The sequence below is a fragment of the Vombatus ursinus genome, unplaced genomic scaffold (genome assembly GCF_900497805.2).
Source record: "Vombatus ursinus unplaced genomic scaffold, bare-nosed wombat genome assembly UNPS02014816.1, whole genome shotgun sequence".
NCBI classification, from domain to species: Eukaryota; Metazoa; Chordata; class Mammalia; order Diprotodontia; family Vombatidae; genus Vombatus; species Vombatus ursinus.
Window position 1 is genome coordinate 7884366 of NW_020954594.1, and position 22183 is coordinate 7906548.

Below are 22183 nucleotides of genomic sequence, written 5' to 3' on the forward strand. Positions count from 1 at the left end.
ACATAGCCAGGCAGGCCTTTGTATGATCACTTTGTTTAGTGGGGACCAACATTTGTGTTTTGTCTCTTACTCAAAGTGCCATGCATTACTTTAAAAGCAATCAATGGAGAATGACCCATGCATGCAAATCTATTTGTAGACATGAAGGATATCAACACCTCCATTATATTTTATATCATCTTTAGTAGTAACATCAAAACGTCACCTCTTTCAGCAAGAGGGATGAGGCAGATGTACAGAAAGAAGCAAATGGTCAGGCCAGAGTTGTGGACTGATGGCTGCCTGCCTGAGCAGGGTTAGATGACTTTCGCAAAACAGGTTGGCAAAAGTCCATGATGTCAGGCCACCGGGCAGAGTTTCCGAGGGCTGGATAGTTCATCACTGTTTCCTTCCACATCCTTATACATCAACAGGACCTGTGATTTCATTAGCATCCCCCCTACCAATGTAGATCACACCCCTTCCAAGATGTAATAGATAGTCTTACCCCAAACATACACACCTAAAACTTCAAAGAGTGTAGGTTGCCCCATAGCCTGCTGGGCAAATGCCTAATTATACTCTGAGGTAGTTTGATGTTGTGAATAAACTTCTGTGACCTTTAGAGATGAATTCCAGGAGCTGTCCCCATTGCTCTGATGGGGGCTCCATTAGAAGCTGAATTAAATCAAGCCATATTTAATGTGAACAGGAGAGACTTTGCTGTAGGTCCCTATAGCAAATCCACTAACACTGAACATTAAGTGCTTTATTTTTCCAGTATCCATCATGATCTCTAGGGTACCTTTCATTGTAAACATTCTATGGCTCTCTGCCATGATTCAACTGAATGACTTGCTCAATTGCCTCAAGTGTTTGTTAAGATACACAGGCAGTATCTCTCTTAAAGAGAATGTTGGGAGGCATAGATTTGAAACCTGCCTTATGTTTCGAATAGTCGGTCCCAGTTAGATCACATTGTAGGATCATAGAGTTAGAAGGAATTTCATTTACAGATGAGGAGATTAAGATCTAGGGAAGTTACGTGACTTGCCCAAGGTCACATAGGTAATAATCACTACAGGCAGGTTTCAAACCCAGGTCCTCTGACTCCAAAGTTAACGTTCTTTCCACTGTACCACATTGCCTCCTTATCCTTGATTAAGATTCTATGTGAGATTGTTTAGGACTTTACAGCCAAGAAATTCCTGCTATGCATACTTGGATGCAGCACTTTTAAGTTATTTTAAGTTAAGGGCAAGACATCTCCCTGACTATGGCACTTGGACCCTGGTGCCATTTTCCTCTTCATTAGCAATGGTCCCATTCTTTTCATTGTGTACTCTCAGTGGGAATCTATGCAGAAACTCAGGACAACAATGATTATCATGTGCAAATGCTCCTAGAGCAATCCTGCTGAGGAAACCATACTGCGATATCTTTAGCTCATGCAACACAAGGCAACTTTTTTTTCAGCATTGGTGCAAAGGTTAATTGATGACTTTCAACAAAAATATATTACAAGTTTTACTGCTCTTTAAAAATAACTTCTCTCTGAACATGGTCTGAACAATGGATTTTTTTATAATACATTATCATTTTTAGTTATGTCATAGAAAAATAAATATTGTATAAATGATTTACAAGAAAAAAAGAAAAATAGCAACATAGAATGTCAAAAATATAGTTAACGATGGCGAAAACTTCACCCTCTACCTCAGGAGCAAACATCTCCCCAAAATGAGAGTTTGCAATTGCTAAGGCCCCTTTACCTACTCTCACACAGCACCTTTTTTTTCCTACTCATACCCAACATTTCTTCCCCACCTCCCAGTCCCCAGATATCAACCAATGATTCTGTCTCAGTGCTACAGTAGTCTTACTTAGAAATTCTCTGTGAGGATAATGGGAATTCAGTGGTAGACGAACTACAGGTGGAAGGGTGACTGCACTAATATTTAATTGGCTCTAGTCTCACCAGTGGGTGGAGGAGGGGGATGACTGAGCCTCCTTCCTGGGCTTGGAGGGAATTGTGCTATCCCCAAGCTCTTCCTTCAGTCTCTGCTCCACTGGGATCAGGAGCAGTAAAAAACCTCAGTGGCTTTTCATTCCTGTAATGGGAAACCCTACATGGGGACTTCAATTGAAGTGTAGCTTATAAGCTCATTACAAGTAGGGATTGTTTCATTATTTGTATTCCCAGTGCCTGTCTAGTGCCTGGCACATAGTAGGCATTTAATAAATACTTGATTGATCACTGATGTGACAAAAATAGACAGAAGCTAAAATTCCCGTCAACTCTAGATAAAGTCCTATACATAGGGTCAAGCATAGTCATAATATAAATATTTGACTCAGATATACTGGGGCAGAGATTTTCTCCCAAATCCTCTTCATACATACCAATTTCTTTTTAATTCTTATTACCTCTCACAAGGCTGGGCAAGAGAATTAAAAATGAACAGAGATGGACATGATCCTTAGATAAATCATCTCTGTGGAGTTTTGTGTTTGTTTTTATATAATTCTCACTTGTATAAGGTAACAACTCTTCCAGACACCCAATCAAAAGGCTTCTGGGAAAACCAAATCCTTTCCATTAAGACTAAAAAGAAAATTCTAAATATGAATTTGTGGTTGCATTTAAACAAATACAGAGCCAGATCAGAGAGGAAAAAAAGCTTTTGTGATACAAAACTCAGATGTGCGTGCTGGGAGCAGTCTGGTTGGGAAGAGGGCTTGGTGTGTTCAATGTGATCACAATGAAATAATTTTTGTTTCCTAACTTGAAGCAGTAATACTTGGCTGGCATGTCCCCAGATACCTAAAGGTCTTAGTAATGGGAACATCCTTAAATATTATAATTTTATATATGTGCTATAGTTAGGCCAATGGCATGTGTAGGAAAATATCTTCCTTCCAGAGTTTCCTGGTTCACTAAACAAATGGCACCTCAGAGTCATTAGGAGGTTAATCCCAATAACACACACAAACATGACATTATTACTGACACACGATGGGAGTGGTCAGTTGTCTGATTGATGGGGGATGTTGTGGCAAATATTGCATCTGTTTCATTCCGGGGCAAAGGCAAGTTACATATATTTCCTTCACAGCAAGAAGTACAGACCTAAAAGAAAAAAAGAAAACCAGTTGTGAGAAGACATCAGGATGAAGTGAAAGACAGAGATTTCTAAAAAAGAACAGTCCAACTTACAGAAAAGATCTTTTAAATCCCAGAATGAGTAAGGGGAAATTTCTGGAAAGGAAATGGCCAGCCCTCTTCGGCTGCATTTGATAACATCATCAGAGAGAAAGAACTTTAGCTATAGACTTTATGGGATCCAGGTTCTAGCATTGATAATGACATAGTTTTTATGTTGTTTTAAGCTCACTGTCTCTATCGGTACAATGGAGATGTGTATCCTTTGACTTTGCTTACCTCAGAGGATTGTTACACAAACTAGTCACTCTCAAAGTTTCTCGAAGTTATAGAATGAAATGCTATTGGCCAAAGAACAATTTTGTCCAGATTTTTCAGGCCTCCAAATTAAACTTATATTAGAATTAACCAGTTAATTGCCTCTATCTCATCCTCTGGGTTCAAGTTGGAAGGAAATATGTTCACTGACTATTGCTTAATTCCTGCTTTGTATTATTTTCTTTTTGTCCAGGCACAAGTAATCACCCTCTGTAGTTACCTACCAATGGTGGATGTGTTAGGGATATGCCTGAGATTTCAAATGTCAGATTCAATTAATGTGTTGGTTAATTTTTATTAAACTTCTTCCTTCCTTCCTTCCTTCCTTCCTTCCTTCCTTCCTTCCTTCCTTTTCTTTCTTTCTGTCTTTCCTTCCTTCATTTCTTACAGAGAGCCAGCCTTAGAGCCTTGAAGGCTTGGGTTTAAGTCTAGCCTCTGATATGTACAGATTGTGTGACCCTAAATAAGTCACTCAACTTCTGAGTGCTCTAGGTAACTCTTTAAGACTCTAATGCAGAGAAGGTATTGACCTGAATTGGTAGAGGGAGTTTCCTTCTTTGGGAGTTCCCTATAGCAATGAAAGCACAAGTCTAATCCCTATTCCTATTACAAAGGGAGAGAGAGATATTTGGAAATTATGACAAAAACCAAAACAAAATATATCAATAATATTTTCAAAGGCTTTCCTTAAAATGGCTCTGTGAGGTGTAAGAATATGTTATTAGTTCCCCTTTACAAATAAAAAAGTTGAAGTTCATAAAACTTAAGTGACTGGTCTATAGTTACAATATAGAAGTCAGGATTAGGATTGGCCAGTGACTCAGAGTAGTAACTGGTAGAGGGAAAAGTGTGTGATTGCTTTTTTTTTTTTTAAGATCTGAGGCTTATCTGCATATGGATAACAAATCCAGACAACCTACTAGCAAGACTGCCCCTTTCCCTTCTTTTAACACCCATTAAACTGCCCTTCTGTGACTTTTCCATCTTTTTCTTGCCTTCAAGGCTACATTGGATGTTCATTTTAATTTAAATTCATTTGAATAAAATGATAGACATAAGAGACTTCACTAAGTAAAAACAGTATGGTATGTCCTGGACCTCATTTCCTTCCTTAGGGACAGCTCTAACTACAAACCCATCTACACAGGGTGGATCCGTGCGACAGCACTAACCGAATTCAAGAGCCAGTGGATACCTTCTCAAAGAAACATTCCAAAGACAGAAATGGGCCTCTCTTTTACCCAAAGCAACCAAGGTCAAATAGACTCTATACTGAGTGTGAAGCCATCATAAGTTACACTGGCTAAAAGTTTTTGCAAAGTTTTCCTTTTGCTCTTTTTTTCCTTTGGAAACTTAATTCTATTCCTTCTTGGAAAGAAAAGCTGCCAACCTAATAAGCACATTTATTTACTAGGTCTGTATTTTCAAGAATCTGAAGACACTGTTTGACAGCCCCTTAGCTTCCCTGGCTTCCTTCAAGTCCCAACTAAAATCCCACCTTTTGCAGGATGGCTTTCTAAGTCTGGTGCCTTCCCTCTGTTAATCATTTCCTATTTATCCTGTATATAGCTTGTTCGTACATATCTGTTTGCTTGTTGTCTTCCCTGTTTGGTCGCAAGCAACTTGAAGGTAAGGATGTTCTTTTGCCTCTTTTTGTATCCCCTGTGCCTAGCACAGTTCCTGGAATATATTAGGTGCTTTCTTAATGTTTTGACTGACTGACCTTAGTGCTCATCCTGAGCTCCCTTTTCACTTAGTCCTGGAGTATGTGAGGGTAAAGCTGGAGAAGGAAATGGCAAACCACTCCAATATCTTTGCCAAGAAAACCCCAGATGGGGTCACAAGAAGTCAGACATGATTGGGAAAAGTGAAAAAAAAAAAGACTGACCATATGAGGGTAAGCAGGAGAACACACTTCCTTCAAGAAGGAGAGTAAAGATAGCTTAAGGAAGCAGCAACTCAGTGGGCTCTAGGGAGTGAATTGTGGCCAAAGGCAGATAGATGACTTATTAGAATTCCATCTGATTTGTACCAATCATGTTCTTTTGGTCGCTGACCTTGTGTCCTTCTTGTTCTAAGTCTACGCAGCCAGTAGACAAGCATTCTTCCAGAGGCACACAACGTTTCGTGACTGATATGCTGTTTCCAGTGGTTTCCATGATGTGTTGAGTGTAGCAGTATCTGGTCTCTGTCAAACAAAGAAAACACTTCTTATTTGAGAGGGGAAAAGCCAGCTCAACATACCTCAAAGTCAAAGGTCTTGTGAACATATGACAATGGGGAGATGTACTTTCACTTCAATGAAAGAGACATTAATCACAATATGCATATACCAATACAAGCATTATTTTATCTTTTGATTTTCAATGTCTCAAAATTTTTATCCAATTCTGTTCACTTTCTATTTTTCCCAGCTTCCCCTTAGGTACTTTATGGCATTCTAAACAACACAGATCTGGGTCTCTTTCATAACCCTAATCTAAGAAGGGTGCTATTCTCCCTTTATAAAGAGTAGGGACATCTTCCTTCTATTTTTTTTTCTTTGAGTGGAAGGATAAGGTAGGAGTATCTAGTGATGAGAATTTTCAGGGGGGTTGAAAATTCAATTAAAACAAGCATTTATTAAGAGCGTACTATGTTCAAATAATGAGTCAGCTTGGTATAAAAGATAATGAAACTTACAGATTCATTGAGACCTCTGTTCAAATCCCATTTTTAACACATACTGGTTGCACAACCCTTGTTACATAGACAACAATCTAAGATATGGGCTCTTAATTTTGTTTCATGAACACCATTAGCAGTCTGGTGAAGTCCATGGACCCCTTGTCAAAGCAATGTTTTTTAATGCATAAAATAAATGATTATAAAGGAAACCAATTATATTGAATTACAGTTGTCAATATCCTAAAAAAAACAATTCATGGGCAACCTGAAATCTATCCACAGACCTCTTGGGGAGGTATTGGTAAATCTGCATTGGTAAAAAGGAGTTTCCTCCTTTGAGGAGTTTGCTGTACCAACAAAATCACAGGACCAGTCACCCCAAAATGTGTAAGGCATTCTTTGAGAGCTAGGGATGTCCAGCAATGTAATTTAATCAGGATGGAAATGAACAGTATGCAAACTCCTACCACTGATGAGTCTCTAACTATCATCTTAAGAGAATTGCCTGGAGCACTGAGAGGTTAATAGCAAAGCATTAGAGGCAAGATGGGAGCCCAGGTCTTCCTAAGTGGATAGTTATCCACTATACCAGGCTTGGGACACAAAGGCAGAAATGAAATACAGCCCCAAAGCCTCAAGAAGCTAATGTTCTACTGGGAGGTTGAAAAAATAGTCAACAGACATGCAAATACGAGATAATTTAAGAAGGGAGACAGTGCTAATAACTAGTATTTTGACACATATTTGAGAAATACAGGACTAATGGAACAGGAATAACACTCTGGGAAACTAGGTAACTATGGTCTTCTAGTACATCAAGTCCATAGAAGCTGGAGACAGAATAAATTAACACTGCATTAGGAGGAATTTTCCTTAGGTACAAGAAAAACTTTCTTAACAATAAAGTTACCTAGATGGTTATATAGTTTAAAGAGGAAAACTGAAAAAAAATTAGTTTAGATGTTTATTAAAAGATAAGGGAACATCTCAGTCTAAGACGGGTCCAGTTCCATGATGCATAGCTCCCACTTAGATCTTTGCAGGTTAAACAATGTTTTGTACCATTTCCTCTGGTCCTCCTGCAACCCTAAGAAAGATGTATCATTTTCTCCATTTTCCAGATGAACAAAATGAAACTCAGAGACATTAATTCAATTGCCTAAGTCCACAGAGCTAATACACGCTAGAGACAGGACTAGATCTCAAGTTTTCTGGATCCAGCACACCTTCCTTTTAAACACGGGGCCTCTCTGCTTGAAGGCACCATGATAAATTAGATAATCTTTTAACGTCCCTCCCGGTCCTGCAAGTCTGTGAAAACTCCAGGAATTATGAAACATCATGGAGATGTTTAAATGTAATTTAAAAACTAAAGAAAGATGACTGCTTCCTAGTATAATTCTAGAAGGCCTCCAGGCAGCATCTAACATTCTAGGCCTCAGTCTTTAGGTCTAAAAAATAGTAAATAATTCTTAAGAGGTGTCATTGTGCCATTTCTCCACTCTTCCTTGGATATACCTATGCATACTTTATACATTTTAGGCATTCAATGGCTAATACAGAATTATGACCTACTATGATGTTATTTATTGGGCAATAAAAACTCCCACCAGACTCTGTCATCATTTTGGCATCTTGTAACTCAAGAAGTAATAATATCTAGGGCAAGAGAGCTTGAACATTTCAGACACTAGTTATGAGCCAACACAGACCACCTTTACGCATTTTTTTGAAACCATGAAAATATAGAGATGTTAATAAGCTTTCTAGACATTATCAATGAAGAAGTTCATGAAGATTCTTTGGTTCAGTTAAGCTGCTTATAGAAACTTGCCAAAATATACCACAATGCACATTTATAGTTACTCTGCTTCCAGGGTAACCCCATTTTTCACGAACAGTTTAATAGGAACCGGTTCTAAGTGGCCTTATTTTCCTAGGCTTACTGCACCATAGACTTAGAACCAGAAAGGATAGTCTAGTAATAACAACAACAATGATAATAAACAGTAACTATATTAATATAATGTAAATATAAACAATATATTATATAAATACAATATTTATAATGCATTATAGTATTACAATTAAATATATAAATTTATATATTAAAATAAATAATTATACAATTTGTAATAATAATAATAGTATTAATAGTTAACATTTATATAGGACCATAATATTTACAAAAAGCTTTACATATACAGAAGAAGACCTGAAACCTAGAGAGCTAAAGTGACTTGCCTAGAGTTTTACGTGGCAGAGCCATGATTCAAATTGAGGTTCTCTGACTTAAAATCCAGATCATTTTCCAATGTACAAATAAAGCTTTTTTGAAGGAAGATGAGTGAACAGAGTTGCTACCAAAGAACCTGGAAATTAAGTGACTGAATATTCTTGGCCCAAAGCCTTTTCAGTATTTTATAAACACTGCCATGACCTGATCCCTTTCTGAAGAGCAGGGAGGCATCAGTTCACTTTGAGACAGGGGGAGGGCATTCTTTCTCTTAGGCTATTATTTAGTGTACTGGGAATGATTTTACTGAATAGGCCCCCCATGACCTGTAAGCATTAATATGTCTGCTAGAAGGGTTTGTGGACTATTCACTAGGATGGGTCCAAGTCAAGGCACTCCTCATAGAAGCTCTTGGCAATGACATAAACCTCCCATTCCTTTACTTTCAAATGCTCAATCAAGCCAATAAAAAAGGAATGCTTTTACCTCCTACACTCACTTCATCAGCCAAGGAAGGAGCCTGATAACTAGAAGCAGCTGCCTAGGGTTTTTACTGCTCCAAAGGTAAATATAAACTACTGTGATAAGATCTCATCCAGCATGCAGGTAAAACATTTTATGACTTCAAATTTATAAATAAGATATGTTCTCCAGACAATGAATTATCCTAGTTTTAAAGTAGCTTTATGGTGACAATGATTTGTTCAGTCTAGATGTAACTTTCACCTTACACCTTTCCCCTTAGCAACAAGCTATTTAATTACCTTCCTGGTAAAATTATTTCATTGAATAAGATAATAAGGAATAAAAATGTCTACTGAGTTTATCCTTTCTAAGAGCGAAGACCCTGTTCAAAGAATTGAAAAGGGCAGGTAGGTCTTTATCGTTCAAATCCCCTTCTGGGGAGGTTCACTTATGAGTTTTACAAGGAGATATACATACACACATACATATATACATATATATATATATATATACTGATTGAATTTGCACAGCCTGATTTATATCTATATCTCTATCTATCCATCCATCCATCTATCTATCTATCAGGCTGCGCAAATTCAATCAGCACAAACATGATGAAAAACAAACAAAAATCTACATTGTTACTACTAGCATCAGAGCATCAGAGAGTGCTCGCTCCTATAGTATCAGATCCCCAGTATTCATTCCACTTCTCTTCTTTCACCCAAATACTAGGCTTGAAAGTACATTCCTTCCTGTTATGTTCCTAGTGTGAAAGGAATCACCCAACCCTAATTCTCCGACAAAGTGATTTCCTTGCAAAACTCATTCAGACACTTGGTCTCAAAATTATAGGTGGACTCTAATGTTGGTGAACATCAGTTGCAGAACACTATTAACTACGTATTTTGATAGCCCTTGAGTTAGTCTTCAGGTTATGTAAGAAACGAGCTCCCTGATAACTCCAGGTAAAAGGATTTCAGAGGCTTTGTTCTAAAGATAACAGGTGGATTTGAATTTCTACTTGGTTAGTTTTTGGCCACTAAAATCCCATATTCTTGTAAATACATAATATTCCCACAGGTTGTGAAACAAAAATCGTTTGCTATGAGCTTCAAAGAAATTGTACCAAAAGCAGATCCAGGAAAGATTGTTCAATGAATTATTTGTTGAGAAAAACAGAAACGTGATTTTCATCGAGCCTCTACACACATGTACAGAGACTTCACATTCCTATTAATGTTCATATTCAAGTTCTGAAATGGAAAACCATTTAAGGCCATGATGTAGAGTCATTATTTGGCAGTTAGTAATACAGGTTTCTTTCAACTATTAACATTTAGCTCCTCATAATGAGTATCTGTATTTTTATGGTACTTTGCTTACATAGTATGGACAACATTATTCTAAAAAAATGAACAAATCACATTCAAAAAGGTTTCTTGTGAATTGGTTGAATATGTAGATTCCTTTTCCTCAAAGAACTACGGTATTTGAATTCTTTAAGAATATATTCATTAACTGAAGAAATGTAGGGGGGAAATGCCATTTGAAAGATAAGAGATTAAAAGGAGATATGTTTTGAAAGTGTTATAATAAGTGGCTCTAAAAAAAAAAAGAACAATGGAACAGCCTTTCCTTGGTATATCTACAATCAATTTATGTAGCTGATAGGAAGATAAATAAAACATTTTACGTTACTATTTCTTCTTCCTCTCCCTTCTCCACATTCTTTATGGGATTTCTTTCATTTATGGGACATGGCCATGTTAAATGATTTGCATATGGTCACATAGCATGGACATATCACAGGTAGGAATTAAAGCCAGTCTTCCTGACTTCCAGGCTAATTCTCTATCTGCTACCTTATACAGTCTCCCCTGTTTTGTTATCTTAAATGACCTTATTATCACATTTTAAAAGCAAAGAGAATTACAAGGTAACAGAAAACTGATTTAGGAAAAGGAGGAACCTAAATCAGCTGTCAGGTGAACTACTTCATTTGAAAACTACTGAGTATACTGTCTTGCATATGATAGGACCTTAATAAATACCCGTTGACTATTTGTTTCTGGGAAATATCACATATTTTCTCATCACATACTCTCTCTGTCTTTGAAAGGCAAGAATTTAATCCTTTCCATTCTTGGAAATGAGTTTTTGCTCTTACTAAGGGTACACTTGGCAGACATTTTTATTAATTGTTGCATTTTTTTCCTATTATATTTGAATTGATTTTAAACTTAAATACAGAATAAGACAAGAAAGCAAAAACATTGCCACATATACAGTAGAACATAAGAGATTCACTGTAAAGCAATAAATTTCCATTTCAAGAAAACGTATATAATAAATCTACATGTTATTTTCAAAGCTGTCTACTTTTTCTTTGCTTCTTTGTGTGTTTTATTTTGTCCTCTGCTATGCACTTTTTTACTTTATTCCCCTCCCCCAGGAAGGTTACAATTAAGCAGGGATACATACATACACACACACATATGTGTACATATACACGTACATACATATGTACACATATGCATACAGATACATAGATACACATAAACATATACATGTATATATATATATATACATATACACTCAAGAACCTGTACATAAGACTGTATTATACTTATTTCTACTTGTCATCTATTTCTCTCCAGATGATAGCATCTTCCTTCATAAGTCCAAGTCTTTCCATATTTTTCTAAATCCACTAGCTCATCATTTCTTACACTACCACAATATTCCAACCCAATCACATTCTATCTGGGAGATTGTCTATGAGAAATTTTCCCCAATTTCTCTGTATTCCTTCTATTCTTGGCTACATAGATTTTATTTATATGGGAAATTTTTCATTTAAAATAATCAAAATTAATTTTAAATTAAATTAAAATAAATTTTAATTTAAAATAATCAAAATTATCCATTTTACACTTCAACATTGCTCTCACCTTATAATATGGTTTAAGGTCTTACCTTCAGTAAGGTCTACTGAATCTAGTTCCTTCACATCTTTTCCCCTTGGTTTCCTTGAAGTTCCTGACCTTTTGCTCTTCCAAATGAACCCTGTTATTATTTTTTATGATTCAGTAAGATAATTTTTTAGTAATTTAATTGTGGTGCTTTTATATAAATAGATTAATTAAGTAAAATTGTCTTTTTATTATATTAGCTTTACCTACCCACACACAATAAATATTACTTAAGCCATTTAGATCTAACTTTGTATAAAAAGCAGTTTGTGTTTATATTCATATAGTTCTTGTGTCTGTTTTGGGAGGTATAATCTCATTTTTTTATACTGTCTAGTTATTTTATACGGTCTAAAACTATTGATTAATATGACTGGCACATAGTGTAGTTTCCCTATTTTTCTCTTTTGATTAAATCTGATTTTAGCTTTAACTTTGTCTGAGATCATGATTGTTATCCCTGCTTTTTTACTAATAAATTCTACTCTTGACTCTTATTTTATATTTGTATCTCTCATTTTTATAGCGTTTCCCAAAAGCAACATATTGTTGAATTCAAATTTTTAATCTATAAGTTTCCATTTTATGGGTAAATTCATTCCATTCACATTCTAAACTATAATTATTTGTTGTATATTTTCCTCTTTCCTATTTTCCTCACTATCTTTCTCACCCTATACCTATTCCTCCTCACTCCTCTACTTTACTTCTACCTGCTACCTTGCCTTCCTATTCCTTAACCTACCCCTCTCCAAGAATCCCTCCCATTATCCTCTCCTTCTCCCCTATCCTCTTACCTTCTTTGTTTTTCTGAATTTAGATTTTTATACCCTTCTATATGCATATATAGAGGGGCATAAAAATCTAAATATATATGTATATGTATATATATGTGTATATATATATGTGTATATATGTTGTTCACTCTTTATCCCATTCCCGTTAATCTATACACCCTTCTAAACTCACCTTATCCTATTCCCTATCCCTCCCTTATCCTCTCCTCCTCTCTATCCCCTTGCCCTCTTATTTCTTTCTGAATTTAGAAGACTTTTATGGCATTCTAGATATATATTGTTCTGTCTTTAACCCATTCCCAATGACAGTAGAGTTGCAGATCTATCTACCCTCCTCCTCCATCTAATTTCTCTGTATCAGTTCTTCCCCTCATACCTCATTTGTATGAGATAATTATTCTTTTTTACCTTTTCCTAAATCATTTTGCTTTTTGGAATCACATCATACTCTGCTCTACCCTACTCTTTCTTTCAAACTACCCAATTACTAAAGACAATTATAGACACACGGTTTGTATTTTCATGTATAAAAAGTAAATAATTTGTCCTTATTGAGTCCCTTGTAATTAGTCTTTGATGTTTACCTTACATATCTGTTATATCTTGTATGTCAAATTTCCTATTTCGTTCTGGTCTTTTTGCAATAAAATCCTGAAAGTCTGCCAATTCATTAAATATCCTTTTTTTTTTACATTCAGTATTCTACTTAATTTTGCTGAGTATGATATTTTTGGTCATAACCCTGGTTTTTTTCCAAGGTTTCTTTGTTCCAAGACCTTCAGTCTTTTAATGTAGTCAGTACTAGGTCTTGTGTAATTCTAATTGCGACTCTGCTATATTTGAATTGTATTTTGTTGTTGTTGCTTGCAATATTTTCTCCTTAACCTGGGGGTTTCAGAATTTGGCTATGATATTTCTGTAGGTTTTCCTCTGAGGATCTCTTTCAGGTGGTGATCAGTGGATTTTTTTTCTATTTCTACTTTCCCCTCTTGTTCTAACACTATAGGACAATTTTCTTTAATTATTTCTTGTATTATTGTATCAAGATTCTTTTCTTTCAGGCAGTCTGCTTATTCTTAGATTTTCTCTTCTTGGTCTGTTCTCCAGATAAATTATTTTTCTTACAAGATGTTTCATATACTCTTCTATTTTTTCATTCTTTATATTTTATTATTTCTCAGTCTCTTATAACTTTGCTGGCTTCCCCTTGCCCAATTCTAATTTTCAAAGAGTTGTTTTCTTCCTTAACATTCTGGATCTCCTTTTCCAGTTATTACCTTTCTTTTCATAATCTTATTGTTTTTCTTGGATTGTTCTTACTTTAAAAAAACTTTTTTCCACCTCAATCTCTCTTATTTGATTTTTGAAGTCTATTTGTTTAGTTCTTCTATGAATTCTTTTTGGGCAGGTAACCATTTGGCATTACTCTTTGGAGCAAGAGAGACTTCTTTTTGCTTCAGTATCCTTCTCTGAAGATGAACTCCAGTCTTCTCTATTCCCATAGTAAGTTACTTTGTGCCTGCTCATTAAAAAAAAATAGCAGTTTATTAGTATAATCACCTCTAATCCTGGGGTGTAGAGAATGGTGCCTCTGGTCCTTCTTACTCTTATTTTTTGAGCTTTGTCCTGGGACCAACCTCTGCATTCCTTTCTCCATCCAAGCCACAGGTGGGGCCCCCAGACAGACTATGCTGGAAATGCTCTTGCTCCCTGAGAACCCTCCAGTGGCTATGAGCTTCAGTTCTCCCCTCTGGCCTGGAACTAGACCAAGACCTCAGCTCTCCTGTAAGTGCCCACAGGCAGCAGCATCCCTGTTCCACTGCTTCAGCACTCACAGGGCCTGTGCTGGTTCCGTCTCACCCAGGACCACATCTCGGCAGCACAGCTGGGCCTGCATCCTTTGTCAGCAGAGGCTCCCTCAATCTTCCCTTGCTTAGATTCCCAGCTCCTCACATGATCTGGGAGGTGAAGATTCCTGTGACTGAGAATGAGGCTACCTCCCAACTCCGCTGCCCCCTGGCTCTCCACTTGCTGTTTCAATGGAGTCAGATTGGAGATGGAGATGTTTACACTTTACTCTGTCTAAACCTCCATCCTAGGATCTTTCTTTGGATCTTCTCCAGTTGTACTAGGAGAATAATTGTTCTAACCCAACTCTTGTTTATTTTTGCCACTCTACATTCATGTTGAGGTGCTATTTTGTCTTGTCTGTGTAGGAAATCTAGAGAGCTTGGAATTTTCTGACCTACTCCGCCATCTTCCCAGAATCCTCTCTCTATTAGTTGTTGCATCTTATCCTATTCAATGAAGTAATCTTACAAAGAAATTAATTAAGTACCTTAATTAAGTAATGCAACAACCTAAATTCTTGGTTATTTCAGTTACTACTAAGGAAAACTCTAACAAGACGCCTTTCCATCTCTTTCTTAACAGTTGAAACCTTTTTTTTAATAGTGTAATGTAGGTGTATTTTTCAATCCTAGTGAAAATCCTCTCATACAAGATGAATTTAAAGTTTTTCCACCACCATTGGTGCATGGGTTCCCAAAGAAATTGTTAAAAATTTGACTTTCAAATCAATAAGACTAACTTGCTAAGGCAGTCATAGATTGCTCACTCATGTAAGTAAGAAATTCCCCATGGCAGATATTAAAACTTAAAAATTAACTGTTAGGGGACTTGACTAAATAACAAAGGCTTTATCATTTATTGCTATTCTCAGCCTCTCCTAAGAGAGCTGCAAAATCAACATTTTATTTTTCACTGACTTGTTAAAAAAAAACAAAAACAAAAACAAAAAATAACCCACAAACTTCAATCAAAGAAAAAGTCAACAAGCATTTATTATGTGCTGGGTCCTGTGCTAAGACTTTGACATACAAAAAAAGGCAAAAACAACCCCAACCCTTAAGAAGCAATCATTCCAAAGGACAGACAACATGCAAAAAACTATATATATATACAATATATGCAGTACAAATGGAAAGTCATCTCAGAGGGAAGGACTGTAGGATAGAAGATGGGGAGAGAGACTGGGAAAGACCTTCTTACTTAAGGAATTTATTCTGAAAAATAAAAAGGATTAAAAATAAAAAAGCAAAAATAGGCTTGTTGCTAAGGACTCTGTGTGTGTGTGTGTGTGTGTGTGTGTGTGTGTGACCTGGGGTTAAGTTGGCAAAAAGAGGCATTGTGAGGCAGTGAGTGGAAAGTACACAGACCTGGTAGTCATGAGACTAGGTTTCTACAAGCTGTAGCTTTGATCAAGTCACTTAATCTCTTTAGTTGTCTCCAGTTTCCTCATCTACAAAATGTTTGGGGAGAAAAGAAAAGTCTGAACTAGATGAATTCTACCTTTAAACCTATGTAATCCTAGGGAATGTGGAGGTTGGGCATAGAGTGTGATTCCTATTGGAAAAAGTAGACAACTATACAATTAGAAAACCAAGTTCAAGAAAGTGGCATCCAATGGAGACAGTCATGCCAATGGAAAGTGTAAAACATTTCAGGATAAACAATGTGAATGGAATGGAGTCTAAACCTTGAAGGTCCATTAAAAAAATAATACCACAATTGGTAAAAGTTTAAAACTTTCGCCAAAAATAAATTGCTGGAAAAATTCTTACTAAAAAGTATTTCCAAGTGTGAGAGACTTCAGACCATGTTCTTTTGACCACAACAAGATTAAGATGCGGTCCAAAGAATTGGTCAGCTTGCATTGCTGCAATCTGTCATCATGTCCCTGAAGTACCAGGTGTGTAGTCACATCCAATTCTTCCATGGTTGCATGAACACACCCACTGTGAAAGCTTTTGTAGTTAATCATTCTGCACTTAGGGTTGGGGGATTTTTTTCCCCTGGAGGTAATTAGCCATTAGACTTACTAAAAGACATTTTTCATGTCAAGGGGTCAATGGCTTCCAGGAAGAGAGGAGGGTGGGGTAGTAAGGGAATGAGAAAAGGAGACTAATTTGGCTCCACAAAGAATGGGAGAAATGGCATATCTTGGATTATCAGTTATTGAAAACAAGTCAAACATCAGGCCATTTCTGAATGGCCAAACAACTGAATTTAGGCCATTTAAGTCTGGGAGCCAAGATTACTGTTCTACATGTCTATTTATTCTTGTCTGACTCTCTCACACACAAAATAAGGAATGAGCAAAGACGTTGAATGAGAAAGGAAATTTGTTCACAAGAAAAAGAAAAGTTTGTTCCCTTACAATATATTCTTGTTCGTAATTTTTTTTGGCACTCTAAATTAAACTAATATAATTTTAAATTATAGATTCCCTTTCTAATGGTAGATCCAAATTTCATCATAAATAGGGAAACCAATGCCTCTGACAATTTATCCACACAGAAGAAGGGACGTTGTATGATGTTGATGGAGTAATGGATTTGGAATTTGGAAGACTGGGTTCAAATCTGACCTCAGGTACTTAATAGCTGTATGATCTTCAACAAGTCCTTTAACTTCTCTGTGTCTCAGTTTCTTCATTTGCAACATGAGCAGGTTGGATCCAATAGCCTCAAGGTCCCTTCTAGCACTAAATCTATGATCCTCTTACTTGTGTGTATATGTTCATTTTTCATTCTTATTAACGTGTTGTGAAGACACAGTTCTTGTAAACTTATCTTAGACAAACAGGACAAGAAGAATTTTTTTTAACCTCATTGATTTGGGAGCATGAGACAGAGCTCTGCATTCACAACCTGGCTCATTAAATTAAAAAGCAGAAGCAGGGCTGATGGCTGCTAGTCAGGCAAACTGGCCAAACATAAATGTGAACAATGAAAGTAAACTATGAGGTAACTGGTTACAGCCAGGCTAGGGCCCTGCTGGGGCATCCAATGTCCAAAGAGAGATTCACTAGCATTCCTGCTACCACTGCTGAAAGCTTTAGGCTACAAGCTAATTATTCTTATCCACTTACTTCTCTGGAGCCTATTATAATTATACTTAGGCCCTCCAACAAAGATAAGACAGTGAAAGAGCATGATTTCACACCTGAGGGAAATATTTTCTCAAACTTTCAGCACCTATTTAAAAATAAAAGATTACCCCCAAACTAAATCTGATAGAATAATTACTGATTAAATCTTAACCACAACCTCCCTACAATAATGAGAATTTGTTCATTAATATGGAACAAAGTCTTATCAGCTTGTGAGGGGGTAGAATGTGTTTCAATGGGAAACAAATGGAGATCTGACTGCTAAGGACGGTTATTTTCTGCTGTCTTTGAATCTTTAGAAAATGTGAGTGTATCTCATGACAAATAGGTATCTGATTCAAGAGCCCACAGGAATATAAAGTAATCCCTGATTATCCAGGTACTAACATACGGTATGTACATCATCCAGGCTTGAGTTCTTCCTAACCTTTCTTTGCTCTGTGTCTAAATCTCTTAACTCAAAGTGAATGGGGGTACTGAAAGATGGCCTTCATTTCATGAATGATGAAATATTCATATCTTGTTTTTAGCATTGGTAAAAGATTTGCAGGGGAAAGATGGTACAAGTATCCACTAAAATAAGGTTTTGTGCCTTTTCCTTTATTGCAGTTACCACATCCTCCTTAGTCCCCACCACTATATGTAATTAAGAACTAATTGGGGGGCAGTTAGGTGGCACAGTGGATAGAGCACCAGCCCTGGAGTCAGAAGGACCTGAGTTCAAATCTGGCCTCAGACACTTGACACTTACTAGCTGTGTGACCCTGGGGAAGTCACTTAACCCCATTGCCTAGCAAAAACAAAACAAAGAATTAATTGACAGTTGTGAGGGCTTTGGTACTGTTTGTGTGATGGAAAATATTAGAATGAAGAATTGGTGGAACTTAGCTTGGCATAGTGATGCATACCAGTAATCCAGTTACCCAAAAGTCTCAGGTGGGTGGAGGGTTCTGAGCTGCAGTGAGTGATGCCCATCAGGTGTCCACCTGATAATAATAGAGTAAGCCACCAAGACTGGGGGCCACCAGCTTGCCAAAGGAAGGGGGAGAACTAGCCCAGATCAGAAACAGACAAGATCAAAGCTTCTTTGATGATTAGTACTCAGGCTATGCTCACGAGTAGCCCCTGTATTTCTAATCTGGGTGAGATAAAGAGACCCAATTTAAAAAAAAATGGTGGATCTGGTGCATTTAGTCATTTCAATAACCAAATCCAATCAACAGGAAAGCTAATAACTAGAATGGGAGCAGACCAATTATTTCATTGGTAAATAGAGCTTCCAATAAGAATACTCCCTCTTCCAATGCAGATCAGCACTTTGAAACTTAATAGTTTTAGAGAATTACCTGAAGCAATGAGAGATTAAATACCTTGTTCAGGACCACAGCCAGTTTCTCAGAAGTAAAATTTGACCCCTGGATTCCTGAATCTAAGGATAACTTCTTATCCACTCTGCCTAAAAAATCAGTCATTAAAATGTCCCTTCCATTATCACTTTTCCACCCTCCCCAAAAGAATCAACCAAATTATTGACTGAATGGCTTACTCAGTAGCCAGCTGCTTTTTCTGGTTGAAGAAAGGAGATGTAAATGAGGTCATCTTTTTCCCAGTTGGGGTATCTAGGTCAAGCTTTAATGTACAAAATTGGCATCTATCTCTCACTCTTTAGTTAAAGCAGTTTAAAATTTAGAGCTTTAATGCATCAAGCATATTAAAAATCCAGCATCTTCATGAAAGCACAGGACAGAAATGCCCAGCTACATAACTGATGAATGGAACCTTTATACGAACATCAATGCAGAAATTTGCATGGAGGCATTTGCTACGTGGTGATTAAGGCTGTAAATATTAGAGTGACAGATAACATCCAATAGCTAGCCATTCTATTTTTGGTTCTGTCTTTGCCTTGATATAAGACTTTCAGAACATCACTTAACCCCCTCTGTGCCTCACTGACCATCTGTAAAACGGAGGTAACCCCGTTTTCAATGTTTGTGGCTCACTTACGCTTCTGCAAGTCACAGATGAAAGGCACAATAAATGAGTGATGGGATTAAACTGCTTCTAACAGCTGCAGGAAGGAAGGGCAGATAAGTGTAAGCACATCTCTTCAACATTCTTTCTATACACACATTGAATCCAAATCAGAGGCTCTGTCTGCAAGAAACCAGCCCTTATGAACCCATTTTCCTGCTGGGAGCTTTACCTCGAGGACAGTAGATATCTGGAGCCCATCGGTTGCATTCATAATTATCTGCTGCCTTTTCACAGGTGAAACACTTAAATCCACCAGGATATGGGGTGGCTACAAAAAAGACCAAGAAATAAGATTAGCATTTTAGGATGGGTGTGGAATCAAGTTTTATCCAGTTGGTAATGATTTTGTTTTCAAAAGGTGTGCCCAGCTTTTCAGTATTTGTCGTTTTTATGGATTCTTATCTGTAAGAGGGGAAGAACATTCATTTTTGGCCAATCCTTGCCCTTGCTAGAGAATCTCATTTGTGTGGTCTTTGTAGACAGAAGGTACATTGGGTATTCACATCTGGCCTATCCTGGTGAGCATTCAGGAACATGCTTAGGGGCCTTTGAGGAGACCCACATTTTTCTGAAGAGTGAGAAGAGATTTGAAGAAGAATGTAAGACTTGGTAGACCCACCTACTGCTCGGCTCTATCCCTCCCAAGAGAACACAGAGAACATCACTAATTCCAGGAAGTCTTCTTCAATCCATGCTACAAATTTCTTCAACCCGTGTACCTCCATCCGGCTTCCTGAAGGGAGCTTTTAATTGTATCACATAGCTTTGAAACCTAAGTTTCTAGAGGGCAGGTGTTATATTGTAGCTTCAGCACTCCGGGGCTTTGAGTAATCTTTCATCTGTAAAGGTTTGCAATAGGATTGTCTACCACAAGGTTCCCTTTCTTTTTCACACAAGCAGTTTTACTTACTGCTCATGTTGTCAACAGCCGCTAGACCATGATGGAAGAGCTTTAAATTCCATAAAACTGAACTCCACCATTTTTTCCCCTTTCACAATTTTGGAAGGTATCCTTAACCTTTTTGTATGTATCATAGATCCCTTTGGCAGTCTAGCGAAGCCAATAGACTCTCCAGAATAATGCTTTAAAATGCATAAAATAAAATACACAGAATTGCAAAGGAGGTCAATTATTTTATAATATAGTTATCTATATCTACATCTATCTATACCTATAACTATACCTCTATATACTATAGACATAGATTTGCCTATCTCTATATATGTATAGGGATAGCTATAGATACAGTTAGAGATATATGAATATATGTACGTATGTATGTATATGTATATGTGTGTTTGTGTTTGAGTATATACAGATTTATATCTCTCTATCTATGAAGAGGCTCCCCTGGTATTTAGAACTCCACATTTGGTGTCAGGGACGCCCGAGTTCAAGTCTCAACTTCAGTTGTTGGACCTTGGGCAAGATACTTAACTCTCAGGCTCAGTTTCCTCAACTGTCAAAATGGAGATGGCGTTACTTATACTACCAAACTCACAGGACTGTTTTGAGGATCAAAGGAGATGACATGAAAATTCTTGGAAACATTAAAGCACTCTATAAATGTAATTTTCCCCACAAATTCCCCGGAGTAATTGAAAGTTGCAAACTCCCGAAATACTGCAGCTACAGCAACCTATTGTCCTCCTTTGCAGATGGCTGAGTCATACTCCTGAAATAATCATCCTTCTGTAAATTACTTTGCCCACATGGAACCAATTAAGAATGTTATTGACCATAAATAAAGGAGGAGGCGGCCGCTAAAAGCCAATGTTATGAGCCAGGTATAACAGATTTTCACCTTGCCCAGAGTAACTATCCATTCAAGCACAGAACTGACTGTGAAGACCTCTGATATGATTAAAAAGCGTAAAAAGGAATAACACAACACTAACAAAAGCACTTCATGCAAACCTCCTGGCTGCTCCATTGCTCAATGTACCGTTAACCATTTGGTAACTCTCATACCAATTTTTTTTTTTATCCAGTATCCTTCACTGGACTTTTTCCAAGCTAAAGCTGGATGTCTCTTGTTGCATTTGTTGTATTCAGGTTTATGTTGGACTAGATGACCTCGGAGGTGCCTCCAAACTCCAAAACTCTGTGATCTTTGAAAGATCCATGATTGTATCATATTCGTGCTCCCTCCACAAAGAGAGACTGCCTCTCCTTGTGTCACTTGGCCTCCTGGCTGTAATTCAAAAATTCATCACCTGGAGGCCAAGCTTCTGGTGATGTGCATCTCTGGACTCTGAAGTGGGTTCTCAGACGACAGAGGTAGATTCCATTGCCAGGCCTGAACTTGAAGCCTTGCCAGCTCAGGAGGACAGGTCAAAGCTTGTGCTGCATTTGCATAGTCTTCAAGAACTCCCTCATTACCTGGAGCTATGATAAAGCCTTAGAGGCAGATCTCAGGACTTGGAAACTACAATTTCAAGGTGATGATAATAGGAAAAGATAGTAACTGCCTTCCCACAAAGGTGGGTGATTTCAACTAATTTGATAAAGAAAAGATTATTTTGTATATCTGTGCATATACAGTTGACATTTTTCTGGTAGTCTCTTATTTAAGAGGTGGATAATGCTTT

At 37.2% G+C, this 22183-nt stretch overlaps 1 protein-coding gene across 2 annotated transcripts in view; it reads right to left on the minus strand.

Annotated features, from left to right (window-relative positions):
• Window positions 1-1062: 1062 nt before the first annotated feature.
• LYPD6 (LY6/PLAUR domain containing 6) overlaps window positions 1063-22183 on the minus strand; it is a 161272-nt gene continuing 140151 nt past the window's right edge. For both annotated transcript variants that reach the window (XM_027835486.1, XM_027835484.1), the window contains 3 exons: window positions 19761-19859; window positions 5518-5648; window positions 1063-3109 (listed from right to left, as the gene is read on the minus strand). In XM_027835486.1, coding sequence (XP_027691287.1) covers window positions 2942-3109; window positions 5518-5648; window positions 19761-19859 — 398 coding nt within the window. In that variant the 3' untranslated portion in view covers window positions 1063-2941. The remainder of the gene's footprint in view (window positions 3110-5517; window positions 5649-19760; window positions 19860-22183) is intronic.